The sequence below is a fragment of the Grammomys surdaster genome, unplaced genomic scaffold (assembly GCF_004785775.1).
Source record: "Grammomys surdaster isolate TR1022 unplaced genomic scaffold, NIH_TR_1.0 137, whole genome shotgun sequence".
NCBI lineage: Eukaryota > Metazoa > Chordata > Mammalia > Rodentia > Muridae > Grammomys > Grammomys surdaster.
Window position 1 is genome coordinate 5241289 of NW_021604595.1, and position 16429 is coordinate 5257717.

Genomic DNA, 16429 nt, shown 5'->3' on the forward strand with positions numbered 1-16429 from the left:
CCCGATGGGCAAGCCTGCAGTGCACAGTGCACTAGGCCCGATGGGCAGTGGAAGGCCCTGGCTTCAGTCCTCATTCCCTGCACCCAACATCATCTCTCAGGGAGCATCTGCTTTGGCTTCATGTGTCTAGGTGACGGACCTCTAGGTTTGGACAGGTCTCCTGGGAGAGACACTGCTCTGCCTGCTGCCCACTTCCTTGCTTCAGGTTAGGTTCCAAGTTTATGAGGATCTCTGCTGACAGATTAAGGCCTCTGTCTGCAGACGGAGCCAGGGCTGCCTCTACCCCCTAGACTAACATCTCTGCTGTTCCGGTGCACTGAGAGTGCCAGGGAAAGGAGGAGGTGAGTGAGCGTGCTGAGTGCAATACTCCCACGATTGAGCGCAGTGGCTCAGACTGAGCGCAGTGGCTCAGACGTGCTCTGCAATTCCAAAGCCTCTAAGACAAAGCTGCCAGCCATGGGAGTTCCTTATGGAACTCTCTGGATTAGCGTGATTATGACTGGTTTTCACTTTAATTAAAGAACTATTTGGGGAATTTTTTTTAAGACATTTCTGAACTTTGTGTTTTAATATTTGCTTTAGATCTTTTTTAAAAAGTTATAGAATATTCTAGGCAGGATATAAATAACATAAATAACATCAGTATTCATGATTTCCTTAGTATCCATGGTAGAATAAAATTTCACCAGCCCAGTTAGGCAACTGTGACCCCTTCTTGATTGAGATTTGAATAGGAATGGCCACCATAGACTCTTGTGTTCGAATGCTTGGTCACCAGGGAGCCTCACTATTCGGAGGTACAGCCATGTTGGAGGAAGTGTGTCACCGGGGGCAGGCTTTGAAGTCTCAGATGTTCAAGCCAGGTCCAATATGGCTTACAGTCACTTCTTGCTACCTTTGAATCCAGATACAGAATTCTGAGCTCTGTCTCCAGTACCATGTCTTCCAGTACACCACCATGTTTCCCACAATGAAAATAATGGACTAAACCTCTGAACTGTAAGCCAGTCCCAGTTAAATGCTGTCCTTTGTAAGAGTTGCCATGGTCATGGTGTTTCTGCACAGCAGTAGACCCTAAGACACTGATTATGCCCACCTTCCTTTCCTCCAGACGTGACGGCCTTTATATTGCATGTGTGTGATACACAGATGTGTGGTTTTCAGCTTCTAAACCTTTGTACAGGTAGAAGACTTAGTTTAGTGGTGTTTGCCTAGCATGCATGAGGCCATAATTCACACTCCAGCACCATAATAAACAAAACAATAAGACATACCTTTATAGAAGTAAGGTGTTCCTGCATAGCTTGCTTTGGGAGAACCTTAAATAATCAGTATACCCCACTTATTCAACCTCAATTTCTATACTTAAATTTATTTACACTGAGCACATATAACCAACTCATTTAGTATGAATATGAATACTTGTTCCCAGTAAACAGTGCTGCCATGGAGATTGCATTAGTTATTTTTCTCTTCACACTGACAAAAATGCATAGGAAGGATGCACCTCAGTTTATAGTTCAAGAGGCCATCCTGGAGGAGGCATGGTAGCAGGAGCTGGGGGGGGGGGGGTGGCCAGCTGAGCAAGCAGGTGGGTGTCTCGCTTTCCCATCCCTGCCTTTCATTCTCTGTCAGACGCTAGTGTAGATGGGACCACTTACTGTAGGACATGCCTTCCCACCTCGGTGACTGCGTCTTCCCCAACCATACTTACAGACGAGGCCTGAGGTGTGTTTGTGAATCCAGTTTAACTGACCATTACGATTAGCCTCCAGAGACATCCTCACATGTCTCTGTGTACATTTTTATAAGAGCAGGGTCTTGCTTTCTGGTTGTGAAGACACAGGGTGAAAGCACACGCTGCATTGTGAGCAGATTCCCGTGGACACTGCTGTAGCTCGAGGTTGCAGTTGAGGACCAGACTTGAGAACTGCTTCTTTTGTGGCAGTAAGTATTTCATGTGGCATGCTTCCTTCAGGTTTACTACAGTTTGTCAGCTACTTGTCAGAATATTGATACCAGCTGACCAGCTCCCTAGCTTCATGGGTTCTAGTTAGCATCCCTGGCTACAATTCATAGTCCTGCAATCCCCCTCTACCTCTAATCAATAGGAAGTGACATATTTGGGTTTTAATCTCTTAAGTTGCTCATTTTTTTCAATTAAAACATTATTATACTGTATTTTACTAATACTCTTTCCCCATCCAGGTCCACCTACTTCCCTCCTGCCACATTCCATGTCCTGACTATGTAGACATGTGACCATATCATAATGCAAGACTCATCTAGTCCAGCTTCAGAAATCTCAATGTTCAAACATCCACAGTCTCTTCTGAGACTCACGGCACTCTCTAAACTGTAACCCCTTATAAGACATATCACATGGCCATCACCAGCTTCCAGCAATGGTACAGAACATACATTACCATTGCAAAGAGGAGGGAAGGGAGCACAGTGAGGAGATGGTAGACAAAAGCGAGACAGAAAGCCAGCAGGGAAAACTTCAGATTCTGCATCTTCATGTTTGATGTCTGTCTTAGGGTTTTACTGGTGTGGACACCATGACCAAGGCAACTCTAACATTTAATCGGGGCTGGGTTACAGTTTCAGAGGTTCATCAAGGCAGGTGTTGGGTTAAAGTGGGGTGTACTGTGTCCACCCTGCCACCAGGCTCAGGCCACTCAGGGAGGGTGGCAGGCCATGGGAGGTTTGACTGTGCTTACTCTACTCCTGCCCCGAGTAGGCATCGGGGTATGGGAAGCCACAGGACTCCACTCTGGGGACTGGGGATCGTCTGGTTCTCAGGCTCTTGGGCACCCAGGTGCCGCTGGGAGCCATGGAAGGGCCGAGAACATAGTGGGGTGGGGGGGTCATGGGCTGGATTAGCCCATGACCAAAGTGGGAGAAAGGGAGAGAAGCTCTGGCTGCGTCCCTTGGGGATGAGAGTTCTTAGCTCAGTCACAGCAGCTCACTTGGCTTGGGTTGGTGATCACTGAGGCTGGGAACGCAGAGAGATCTTCTGCAGATTAGATGGTGGCCCTGTAGGTGAAGGCCTATTCCGTTGTTCCCCATGATGGATCGCAATCCATCATGCAGTCCATGGTTTTAAGATGTTTATTGTCATGGTAGAAAGTAGATGAAAAATTGTACCCCAGTATCTCAGGTCAGGGCGTGCCTGAGATTACCTTTTGCAGGGAGGAGTGTCTGGAAGGAATGCTTAATTGGCTACACCCCTCTGACCTTTAGATACCTGATTAATATGGGGATCTGTCTTGAGGCTACTTGACTGAAAGACACAAATCTATGGAGGGCTGCGGCCTCGTGTCAGGAGCCTAGAGTCTGGGAGCGTGGCAAACCACCTGCTGGCCCTTAGGATCACCTGGGATCTTTGGTGGTTTCTAGCCTGTGCTCTACCAGAACCCAGGCTGCCTTTCAAGGTCTGACAGGCAGGAACATGGTGCAGGAGGAGCTGAGAGTTCTACATCTTCATCTGAAGGCTGTTAGTGGAAGACTAACTTCCAGACAGCTAGGATGAGAGTCTTAAAGCCCACACCCGCAGTGACATGACACACCTACTCCAACAGGGCTACACCTTCTAATAGTGCCACTCCCTGGGCCAAACATAAACATCACACTGTTAAAGTGCTCTTAGAACCCCAGTTCTTTATAGCTTTGTTGACTGCAACATACTTCTCTTTGTTAGGCTGGCCCATACCCTGTTAGCAGGCTCTCTTTGGCAGGTGTCTTAGTGTCCTTCTACTGTGAAGAGATACCATGACCAAGGCAACTCTTATTTGCTGCTGGCTTACATAAGGTTAAGAGAGTCAGTCCAACAAGGACACACCTCCTAATAGTGCCACTCCCTGGACCAAGCATTTACAAACCATGACAGCAGGTATCCCACAACTCTGCTATCTACGTCATCTTTGGGTTCCCCAGTTAATCAGCATTCACCTTCACAGCTTCATGCAATGGCCTTGCAGGGTCTCCTCCGCCACACACCAGACTTCAGCAGCCTTTCTTTATTATGGAAGAAGATTTCTAGACCCTTCTCCTGTGTCATTATTGATTCTAAAGTGAGAACCACACAGCTGCAGCTGCTGAGGTTTTCTACTTGTTGGGGCTAGAGCCTGGGCCCCTCCTTGACTGCATTTGCATGAGGTTTTCCTTGTTGATGGTTTCTTTTGCTGCTCAAGCTTTACTTAACCGTTTCCACAGGTTGGAAGCTTAGCTTGCTGCAAGGTTTACCTTTCAGATGCCACTGGCTTTATTACATTTCGCTTCAGGCTTTCCTTTACAGTTGTTACCTCCTTGAGTACTGGACTCAGCTCCAACATTACATTTCCTTGTGTTCCTTTTTTTTTTTTTTTTTGTGGTCATTTGAATAGGAATGGCCACCAGAGGGCCATGTGTTCAAATGCTTGGACCATATTAGGAGGTTAAATGTTGGAGTGGGCATGGCCTTGTTAGAGGAAGTGTGTCACTGTGGGGGTGGGCTTTGAGGTCTTCTATGCTCAAGCTACACCAACCCAGTGTGGCTCACAATTACCTTCTGCTGCCTGTGGGTCAATATGTAGGACTCTTCCCTCTGTGCAACAAAGTGTTTTTTCTCGTAAGAGTTACCTTGGTCATGGTGTCTCTTGACAGTAGTAGAAACCCTAAGACACTCCTCAGATTGTGCATTTTGTATTTGGTTTTCCCATGTTTACTCTTTTCATTGAAGATATACTTAAAACCAATTACTAATAACCACACCCTCTGCCAATGCAGTTAATCCAAAACTCTTTAATTTAGCCTAAGACAAAATTTTAGGACAAGGGCAAAAAGCAGACACATTTTATGCCAGAATATCACAAGAATGGTCTCTAGGCCAGCTGGTGGTATTTTTCCGTTTTAAAACGTCTTGAGCTGAGCCCCCACAGTTCACATCTCCCACGGCCACTATTTTCTATGCTATTACTAGGATGGCCCAGTAAGTCCTGCTTAAAGCGGTCAGCTGTTTTCCTAATCCAGAGTCTACAATCCACTAGCAAGTAGCATGATCCAGCCTGTCGTAGCAGTACACCACTGGTACCAACTTCTGTGTTGCTGTTGTGTTGCTGTGAAGAGACACCATAACCATGACAACTTTTACAAAAGAAAGCATATGGTTGAAGGCTTGCTTCAGTTTCAGTGGATTAGTCCATTGTCATGGTGGGAAGCGGAGCTGCATGCAAGCAGGTGCTAAACAGTAAGAATTAGCTCCTGAGGCAGAGTTTAAATAAATAAGACTGGGATTTTGAAATTTCAAAGCCCACCCCCAGTGACATAACTCTTCCAACAAAGATCAATGCCACAATTCCTAATTTTTAAAGTAGCGTACCAACTGGGGACTAAACAAATATATGATCATCTGGAGTCCAGTCTCATTCAGACCACACCACCACCCAGCTTGTTCCTCTCTCCTCCCTCCTTCCTTCCTTCTATCTCTCTGATCAAAAAAAAAAAAAAGTACAACACAGCAAATAAAACACCCACACAACATGGAGTCTATCTGTGGTAGCCAAGTACTCCTGGGCATTAGGCATGTCCCGGAGTGTATGTCTATCAAGACTCCAGAAAACTGACTTCCCCACTTTCCTAGCAGGTGTCAACTTCACTTCTTGGTTACAGCTAGAACTTTGAGCCCACTTCCTCATCTCTGTGCTGGTTTTGTCTGGCTGAGGTCTTGTGCATTTCTGACACAATCTATGAGTTCATGTGTCATAGTCCAGGTGGGACTGGAAGGTGCTGTTTCCTTGGTATCAACTGCCACCTCTAGCTCTTAAAATCTTTCAGTCTCTGCTTCAGTATAAATGTCTAAATCTTGAGGAGGGATGTGAAGATGATACCCCACTTAGGACTGAATGCTCTAAGAGCGTTCTAGGGTAGTTTGTCCTAAGAGCGTTGTAGGGTGGTTTGTTGTGAATATTTGTGTTAATACCCATCTATTGCAAGAAGTAGCTTCTCTGAGAGAGTTAAGGAAGGCACTGATCTATGCATGTAGCAAGCTGTCAGTAGTAGTAGTTTATTGTAGTGTTCCTGTAGCACAGTAACAACAATCGCTTTCCCTCTACGTTTGTGACCTATCTTAGTCTCCAGTTTGGGGCCCATTTAGCAGTCTCAAGATATGAGTCTCAAAGCTAATTTTTTTTCAAACGTGGGTGATTATTCCCAAAACATTTTGGCTACTGTTGCCCCCGTACATCTTGGAGGTAGGTCACTGGGTTTGTAGCTGGGTGACACTGATGATTAGATTTCCTCCTCTTATAGCATGTTGTCTTAGGTAGTTTTCTGTTACTCTGCTAAGAGGCTATGACCAAAGAAAGAGTTTATTTGGGGCCTAGAGTTTCCGAAGGTTAGATTCCATGACCATCATGACAGAGAGCATGCAATCATCCAGGCAGGCATGGAACTGAAGCCATCTCAATCCCCAAGGTCATGTGGGCTCGTGAGCATACACCCCCCCTACACACACACACACACTGAGAAAGTTGTGAAATTTTGAAGCCCCAGAGTCCACCCTAGTGACATGCCTCCAACAATGCCACACCACCTAAATCCTCTAGTCTTACCAGCTGGGAAGCAAATATTGAAATATATAAGCTTCTGGGGGCCATTCTCATTCAAACCCCCATATATGCAAAGTTCTTCCAGCACCATGAATGCTCCTCAATAGGGTTGGGCACCAGCTTGATTTCTAATGTACAATGACATTAAGTGGTCTCTTCATGAGTAGGGCCTTACCATCAGGCTGTGGAAGGTAAGCATTAGCCTGTGACAGTAAGTTGTTTATTTTACTCTTCTCGTTCTTTCATTGAGTCTAGACGTTGATTTTCACAGTTCTCTGATAAAACAGTATTTCTCAAGGTGACTTGCTTTGGCCACCTTACATTTGTGTGTTTTAAAACTGTAACTACAGATTAGGACATTCCACTGTGATTTTTCTAGCACTCCATTTCATTAAGTAATGGCTTGACTATATGGGACATTTGGCAATGCCTGAAGACATGGCAAGATTTTGCTTTGAAATGGGCTAAAGGTGTTCCACTAGATCTCACAGGCAGTGGCTGAGAGCACTGTTGAACTCCGTACATGACACAGGACAGCATCAGTCTTCTGATGCAGAGAATGAGTATTGGTGTAAGACAGATCCTACCCCAGCCCCGTTATCGTGTTCGTTCTTGTTTCAAGGTCAGTAAACTTAGTCTGAAGTTTGTTTGATTGGAATTGGAATATGTTCTTAGTCTCACAACTGACCAATTTTTTGCAGTTCAGTGTTGGAACACATCATTCTGTTTATCCTGAGAGGACGAACATACCCTGGATACTGAATGGGACCACTGCTGGTCTGCTGTAGTGTTTCCTTTATGGTTTCCAGGGAACATCAGCATGCCCCTGCGCTCAGTCTTCGCTTTGGTAAAAACCAGTTTGTAGCCTGGCATGGCAGTACATTCCTGTGCTTCCAGCACTTAGATAAGGCCTCACTACATAGCCCTGAATAATGTGGAGCTCACTGGAATCAAGCTGACCTCAAACTAAGAGATCTGCTTGTTTCTACATCTTGAGTGCTACAATTAAGGCACCAAAAACATCTTTTTTTCCTTTTGGAAATACAGGCTGAATTTTCATTATTCTGTAATAAGGCATCAAAAGCTAAGATTTCATGTTAGCATTCCATTTTAGCTGAATTTGACAACTTTTGATATTCAACACTCATAGATACTTTTTTGACATATAAATTAGGTGAAAGTTTTTCTACTTTAGTTAGGACACCTTTTAAAACCATAGTGAATAACAGGTCTGAGTAAATTGTGAACATGCAATTATAATTCTGGTACTCTAAAGGCTGAGGCAGGAGAATCACAAAATTGTAGAGATTTTGATACATAGTCTGAGCTGGCACGAATTCATGCTGTCATCTCAGCCTCTCCTGTGCTGGAATTAAAGCCCTCCCTGTCTCACTCTAGTGTTACTCTTGGCTGATGGTTATCCTCACTAAGGAAGAAGCACCCTGCCTTGTGCACTCAGGCCCAGTAGCCCTGACTCCTGCTGTTCTCTCATGCTACCACCATAAAATTAATTGCAATTTTGGTTACACTGACATAGGATGGAATTTCTTGACTTCCTTCTGGCCCATGAAAACAGCTCCTACCTACCCCTACATGCTGCAGGAACACCCTGTTCCAAATACAACCTGCATGAAAGATAAGTTAGGACAGCTTAAGATTGGAATGTCATTTGGTAATAGCAAGAACTAGAAGAGTGTGATTAGCTTAACAATGAAAGTCACCATTTACTGTGAAAAGCAAAAAGTGCAATTTCTTTTATTCTCAGAGCCCATGGGCAGCATGTCATCCATGGAAGTGAATGTGGATGCTCTGGAGCAGATGGACCTGATGGACATCTCTGACCAGGAGGCTCTCGATGTCTTCTTGAACTCTGGCGGAGAGGACAATATTGTGATGTCCCCTGGTGTGGGTAAGAGTAATGACTCTACTAAAGTCACCTCTCATAAGCCCAGCTTCTTCCATGAAGCGCTTTTTCATATGTAGGAAGTAGTGAGGCAGATGAACACAGGCTGTTCTGACCTGTGTTCATGGTCCCACTGCCTCCAGTGGGCTGGGCTCAGGTCCAGAGATGGCACTGGATCGGGATGTGGTAGCTCTCTTGTATGGTTCACACACAGCACAAGTGGAACTCCACTTCTGACCCTGAGATTCCATGTTCACTGAGCATGTTCTTAGGACTTACCCCGAGGGCTTTCCTCATGAGGTCCTTTTGTTTGTCAGCACTGCACAGCCAGCTCCTCAGGTTCTTTCACATACTTGAGAAAAGGGCAACCCTCAGACCTTAGCCCACAGTACTGAGGGTCCGATTCATCTAACTTCACCCTCCTCTCAGCCCTTTGCAGAGCCAGGAATGATTTAGTCACAGTGACTGGCTATGTGTGAAAATCTTGATTCCCTGAAAATCCTTGTAAAATTGGAGAATCCTTGTAAAATTGAGAAGGCCAAGTAATTCATCTTAGCACCAGTAGACAGGAATTGGAAGGAGCTACAGGGTCATCTACGGGTTGGTGCATAATTTTACCATGTGCCCTTACCCTTTAAACAATGTTTATAACTGGACCTTACGTGGCTTTAAAGACTTCTTGGTCTTACCCAGCATCACAGTATAGACTAGGTGGTCAGCCAGCTTGTTAACTTGTGGCCCCTGAAACTAGGCTGTGGGACACGATCTCAGACAGTTGTCCTCAATAGCAGTTCCCAACTGCAGTACCTCAATCAAAGGTCTTTTCTACTTTCTTCAACAGAGATGGAATCCAACCCCAGTCAGAATGAAATGAGTCTTCAGATTGCAAATCCCTCAGAATCAGCATCCCAGCCACCTGCCTCCTCACCCTCTGCCTGCACTGACCTGGACACTGCTGATGCCCCCCTCATCCAGGCTGATGAGGAGGAGGTACAGGTAGACACAGCCTTGGTCACATTACACACTGACAGGAAGTCCACCCCAGGTGGCAGTGATGACAGTGACCAGTGTGACTCAACTCAGGACATTTAAGTGACTTGTCAGCTGTGCGCAGAGTCCTCCTGCAAAGTCAGGTGCTTAGAGGTTTTTGATTTGATACAGTTGCTAATGGGATGTGAGACCCATTAGAGAAGTGCTCACAATAAAGCTGATGGGAACACTGTGCACAGGGGAGTATCTGGGTTGTACAGAAGCCTCTGCCTTGACAGCTTCTTACAGTGGATATGACCAAGAGTTCCTAAAGGAACATAGGTGTGAAGGGCCACTGGAGATGGGACAGAAGGAAATAGGTCCTAGATCAGGCTGTATGGAATTCATGCCCTACCATAATGGGAGGTGGAGTCTGTTAGCATAACCCATACTGGTCAAATTGGGATCTGAAAAACTTAATTTTACCTATCATCATCAGGTGAAAACATGGACCTCAGCAGAAATAAACTTGAAGCAAAACAATTTGGCTTGCCCTCTGAAGGTCCCCATGGCACAAGCTAGAGTCACAGCAGAGTGGCTGAGCAGTACCATGGATGTACTCCACTCCCTGGCCGAAGAGAGGACTTGCAGCCTCTGCCCCACTGACCCAAAGAAAGCCCAATTCCTTTCCACAAGACAGACAAAATGTCCAAAAAACTTGTTTTTATTATTAAACCTTGAGTACAAACCTGAAAAGTAAACAAAGAACTGGCAATAAACCACACAGAGCCTCCCTGCGGGAGGGGTGCAGAGCAGCGCTAATAAATTAAATGTCAAACTGTAAGCCATAGGCGAAAGTTTACTGTCAAAAAGAGGGAAAAGTACACAGCAAGGCCATAAAAACTGGACAACCACATTGGAAAACACTCGACTGTTAGGTAATCATTAAATATTCCAAAACAGTTCCGTCTTCTGCAACAACAACCACCAAAGTGGATCCTAGGACGCTCCTGGCAGTCACCACTGGCAAGCTCAGTGCAATATGGGTAGCTACGGACTGATCCAATTATGAAACAAAGAACAGCTTGTGAAAACAGTTTCCCTTTTTTATTCCACACATACTGTACACACAACCGGAGAAGGGCAACAGCTACTCCATTACCATGTTTTGTTGTTGTTGAGTGATGTAAGCAGCACTTATAAATGTTACAAGAAAAACCCTGTAAGCATCCATCCAGCCGATGAAGAAACTGAAATGTAAGGCTTTTCTTCATCTTTTCTCACCCCTTCCCTCCCCCCCACCAAGAAAAGGCTCAAGTATTTAAAACAATTTACAGGAGTATGTACAAAAGGGATGGGATTTTTTTTCTTTTTTTTTCTTTTTTGTTAAAACATGAAGAGAAAAAATAGACAAGATGAGCACAGATGTGTTTTCACATTCAAAAAGAACTGCAGACTCAGTGGCTCTAAGTGTGAGGAAACAGAGGTTAATGCTGATGTGTGAGGGACACGAGCAGAGACGGAGGTGGAATGTCGGGAAATTGCACATGGATGACAGGGAAGCACTTACAGTCCACTGCTGTTTCCTTTTCCTCAAGGATGCTATCAAAGGGTTTTTTGTTTTTTGATAAAGTAGCCAACAGCACCAAAAAAAATAACAGAATGGATTTCCTAATGAAATCAGGCACAGGTCTCCCTCAGTGACCCTCCAAGGCAGGCAGTCTTTGTCTTTGTCCTCTCTCCCCCTCGAACGGATGCATAGTGATGTGCTGGTATGAGAACCTCGTCACTCAAACCTCACATTTTGCCTTCAGCTGCCATAACCGCCCAGCCAAACAAACGGGGCTCTCCGGTTCCAAAAGTTACAAACTCCCCTCGCACATGACAGAAGAAAAGACAGTCAAAGTAAAGCCATTTCAAGTTTTCTTTTTTCTGTATGTGTATGTGTGTGTGTCTGTGTGTGTGTCTTCTATCCCTTTTCCAATCTAGAAAAATCTCATCTGACTGATGGTTTTAAAATTTGTTCTCCAAACTTCACCCTCTTCAAAAATGGGTTAGAAAGCCTTTATTCCTCAACAGTTACCAAACAAAACAAAAACAAACAAAAAAAGGCTTTTCTCAGCCGTGGGGCGATACAAATTAATACAGCCCCTCAAAGGTTTTAGACAGTGAGTGTACGGCAGCTTCCAAACCTGACTGCAGTATCTAGATATCTACGTACAAAAACTTGAACAGTTTAATGCTAAAACAAAATCAGTTCTCTAAAACCAGAAGAAATTCTTCTTTAGAGCTAGTGCAAAGACAGCTTGTATCCTACAGCAAGTACTCCAAACTAGAATATAGTAATTACAAAAAAATATATAAGTGACCATGGATTCAGCATCTTCATGAGGATGGGAGCCGAGATGGCGGCACATCCACGGTCGCTCTCTTGCGGGGACCTCTTTTTGGTGTGGGTTTGTTGAGACAGTTCTCAATGCCACCGTGTTTGCCAGACACTTTGCCACATATCTGGTTGACCAAACTGATGATCTGCTCCTGCCAGAAGGACAGAGAGACAACATTAAGTTAGTGCAGCAGAGGAGTCCCAGGCGCCAAATCCTATGACTTCTCAGTGTGTGTCGATGGACATCAGCAGGCTTTCTAACTAGCTTTAGGGTTCAGAGGTGCAAAGGACTTGTGAACAGGGCAGGGGATGCCTACAGAAGCTCCTGGGGCTGATGAGACTGCTGAACCTCACACACATCTCCCCCTTTGGGCTCCCAGCACCCACTAACGCTCGCTCACAACTGTATGCTAACACCACCTCAAGGGATCTGACACCTTTGCCCCTAGTGTACTTGCTTTCACATGTATGTAACTCAAATGCCTGTTCTGCAAAAGAGAAACCACTGCCTATGCACTAGGAAGCAGACCATCTCCAGAAACTTTAATTAGATAGAGCTAGCGTAGGAGCTGAGGCTGCAAGCCTTCTCAGAGGGCCAATGTGACATGAAAAATCCAGAAATTAAGATCAACATCCAAATGTGAGACATTACAGCTTGAGGCTATGGTAAAGTTGTCCAGCATGTGACATCAGGTCAGCTATTTCCTTTTATTTCACCCAACAGAAGCCTGTAACTCTCTACCAAAATGTATCCAGAAAGAACATATTTCAGACCAGCCAGGGACACAATAGAAGGATGTCTCAAAAACTAGAGAGCACAGGCAGAAAACCTGAATCTCTGGTACCAGGAGTGAGGAATGAATGGAGACAGCCTGGACAAAAGACTCTTGAGGTTCACACAGTCAAGTTCTGCCTCTGAAAAGCCTAGAAGCAGTTAAAGGATATGACATAGTACCCTGCCTTCTCTGGGGAAGCCTTGGAGAAACTACATAATTTTGCCTGGCTGTCTTTAGGGAGCAAGGTTCTAACAAGTGGCCTGGGAGCCCTGTTCTTCCTGGGAGCTTCCCAGTGCATAGGAGGCAAAAAACAAAGAGTACAGGGGTGTGGGAGAACAGGCCTGGGAGCTCTAGTCTGTCTGTCACTGGACTTGAACTAAGAACTTGTGTTGATCCTACAGACTACATTTCTCAATCCAACCAGTTGAGCTCAAGTGAGGATTAGTGCTGACTGACTCTACTACAGCAAGCCTCTGGCAGAGGAGAGGCTGCTTCCTTATGCACTAGGTGACTTTTCCCGACTAGACATCAGACCATCAGCTGTGCTTTCAGGTCACAGTAAACTGTTGACCTACCTCACTGCTCAGTTTGTAGAATGTACTTTTAAAAGTGCTTTCACGCTGTCCTGATCATGTGCACAGATGTACATTCCCTGGCCCTGCCTGCTGCTAGCTCTGTGTCCTAGCTGGGGGCTTTGGAAGAAGCCCATAGTACAGAATGCTAGACAGTAATTCCTACTCATTGCTGAGATTTAATTTTAAGCACATTGTAATGTTTACTGTTCTTGTGACAAAGCAGGGACCACAGAAGTTATATTAATGCCATTGAACAAAACAGACTTACATTCTGCTTCCCAACCTTGTAACCCAGTCTCAGCAGACATGGGGCAAGTGTGTAAAGACATTGAAGGCACTTGGCTGTCTACCTGGTCAAGCTTCAGGGAGCACGGAACATTCTGTTGCCCCGAGTTAGGACTCAAAGGCAGAGCTTGGGACTACATGTGTGATGTGCTGCCCAGCCAGCTACAGAGCTAGAGAACACACAGTGATGGTGGACACTGTCCAAAGATGGTGCCTGAAGAAGGGCACCAGGTTGCCAAATGTGCAGCACTGGTCAGACCAGGATCAGCACATCCCAGCACAGGAATGTAAGCAGGATGGCTGTTTGAGATGTTCCTCCACCCAAAGACAAGTTTACAAGGACTGTCCAAAAGCATCTATAGAGCAGGAGTGAAACATCATGAATCTCAGTACTGGAGGGGGAGGGAGCGGCAAGGAAGTATATACACTACACCATAGCAGATGCTAGAAGGCCAACCAGGATGCTAAACAGTGTCCCACAGGGAGATCTCTTTGGACTGGGGTTCATTTAAAACAGCTGCTCTCAACCTGTGGCTCACAGCCCCTGTGCAGGGGTCAGGCAAATCTTGCTTATCTTACTAGATATATTACATAACAAAATTACAGTTAATACTTAGCAACAAAAATAATTTTTATAGACAATTAATCGTCACCACAACACGAGACGCTATTAAAGAGCCGCAGCATCAGGAAGGCTGATTGAGAAGGTGAGGGGAATGTGATATATAGAATTGGATGAACCCGAGGAGACAAGAGTACGGATCACACACAGGTACCATCTCCAGCAGCGGGCAGCACAGGAAGCCGTTTTCCAGGTCTGCCGGGGAGTTAGGCCCTCAGTGTATAAAGCATTCAACTATGAACACAGGCCATGAGGCCAATGCTGAGTGAGGGGCAGCCATGGGCAGTGGCAGGTGTCTACATCATGCAAAGAGCGATTCCCAGCACTGACTCAGTCTCACTTCAGAGGTGCAGAACCGGACTCAGTACTCAAATGATCCCTTCCCTGCCCCATCGGCATAAAGTCCACAGCCAAGAAAGTCCTTAAGGCAGCTCCTTCTGCATGTTTCCTGGATATACAGCAAGGGTCAAGGGATGCTGAAATTAATATTTCAGCAGCTCATGAGGCTGCCATTTCAACCACCCTCTATTCTAGGTCTAGAACCCAGGCCAATCACAGTACTCATTTCCTTAGTGGCTGGGACAGTGCAGATCCTGGGATAGAGAGCACTGCCAGTGGCTATACAAGGTCAGGAGAAGCAAGACATCATTCAGCAGCTAGGGGCAAGGTTAAGGAAGAGGTGACAGTAGTAGGCTCATGAGAAGTCAAGAAGTTGTCTAGCTGAGAAAGCCGGGAAGTAGAACAATCATAGCAGAGTTTCCATTTCTGGTAGTATAGCCACTAGGCAACCAGAGTGGTGCCAGAAATGCCATTGGTGGCAGCTTTCTCTGGCCCAACAGAATAGGCTCTGGAGCAAGAAGAAAACGCTCCGTGCAGAAGTAGTCCTGACGGCAGAAATTTGCTTTCGAACATGCAATTTCAAGACAAGTGGTAGGGTGAACAGCTCTGGAGAGCCATCTCTGGATTCAGGTATCCCTATGTAAGGAGTAACCTTGCTGAATGGAGCAAGCATAGAATCCAGCAGAGTCAGTGAGAACAAGAAAAACATGGAAAGAGGTTGGAAAGGCAAGAATGATCTGTAGACTGAGTGCTGAGGTTTGAGGACAGATGGGGGCCACACACGCTCTGAACAGCTCAAGCTACCAGCTCTTGTCTAGAGACAATGTCCAGCATCCACCTGGGGTGAGTGACAGAGGCTGCATTCAGTCTGCACTGCAAAGCATGGCTAGGCACAAAGCTAACATCACTTGCTTGCATCTCAGCTGGGGAGGGCTCTGAGGCACTCAGGGCCTGCTCAACTCAGAACTCACCTCATCGTAGCGGTACATCAGCTTCAGCCCACGGCAGGACTTCTGTTTCTCCACGTGGCGCAGTGCACACTCCAGGCAGAACACGACGTTCTCATTCTCCTGGACCACCTGTAGGGCAAGCGTCAAGCTGAGCTCAAGGGGGCCTGTCCACACATCTGCCCAAACCGGGCTCCAACACTCACAACGGTACAAACTGACAAGAAACCCTGCAACAGGGTCTTCAACTAGGGCAGTGGGAAGGGGAAGGAGGTAAGAGAGGAACAGCCCCTGCCTTAGCTCTCCTCCAGAGACAGGACAAAATGTACTGGCACTGCCTTAGGGGTCAGGACTTGGGAGTTTCTGACCAAAATACATTTGATGGGCTCCTGATAATAGCACCCCAAGGTCCTGCAGAGTACTGCAACCCTGTCCCCTTTCAGAGGACATGCCATCCAATACAACAGAGACAGCCATGAAGTACTGCTGCCTACCGAACAGGTGCCTGCTGTTGTGGATTTGGGCTAAAGTTTTCATTGCTTCCCTAAATTGAACAAGAATCCCACATGTTAAGACACTGAGGGTCCCTGCTTCAAGCTGGTTCTGATTGGTGAATAAAGGTGGAATTTGAGGATTCCCAGGCAAGGGGACCAAGAGGAGAGAGCAGAATAGCCATGTCGGGAAAGGAATAAGATCCAGGCTTGAGAGCTGCAGAAGGGAGAGGGCACCAACTTTGTAAGAGCTGGAGAAGGGGGGCTCAGGGTCCCCAGTTCTGAGTTGAGCAGGTCTAGGGAAGCAAAGATGAAATATAGATTTAAGTAATAACTCAGGAGGCATTAGCAGCATAGAAGTTTAGGAGTGGCCTAGCAATGGAGCTGGTTAAGGCATATTAAATATAAGACTGTGTGTCCTTCATCTAAGAATATAGAACATTGCTGGGCGATGGTGGCGCACGTCTTTAATCCCAGCACTTGGGAGGCAGAGGCAGGCGGATTTCTGAGTTCGAGGCCAGCCTGGTCTACAGAGTGAGTTCCAGG

At 45.9% G+C, this 16429-nt stretch overlaps 2 protein-coding genes across 6 annotated transcripts in view; one reads left to right on the top strand and one right to left on the bottom strand.

Moving 5' to 3' along the window:
* Positions 1-10424, top strand: part of Dtnbp1 (dystrobrevin binding protein 1) — a 70964-nt gene extending 60540 nt beyond the window's left edge. The window contains exons 8-10 of one of the 2 annotated variants that reach the window (XM_028763205.1): positions 8356-8499; positions 9335-9489; positions 9962-10424. In XM_028763205.1, coding sequence (XP_028619038.1) covers positions 8356-8499; positions 9335-9489; positions 9962-10222 — 560 coding nt within the window. In that variant the 3' untranslated portion in view covers positions 10223-10424. Of the gene's footprint in view, positions 1-8355; positions 8500-9334 lie in introns of both variants that reach the window. The other variant, XM_028763206.1, reaches the window with a different exon arrangement.
* Positions 10171-16429, bottom strand: part of Jarid2 (jumonji and AT-rich interaction domain containing 2) — a 182580-nt gene continuing 176321 nt past the window's right edge. For all 4 annotated transcript variants that reach the window (XM_028763204.1, XM_028763201.1, XM_028763203.1 and 1 more), the window contains 2 exons: positions 15417-15524; positions 10171-12000 (listed from right to left, as the gene is read on the bottom strand). In XM_028763204.1, the coding sequence (XP_028619037.1) occupies positions 11848-12000; positions 15417-15524 (261 nt within the window). In that variant the 3' untranslated portion in view covers positions 10171-11847. The remainder of the gene's footprint in view (positions 12001-15416; positions 15525-16429) is intronic.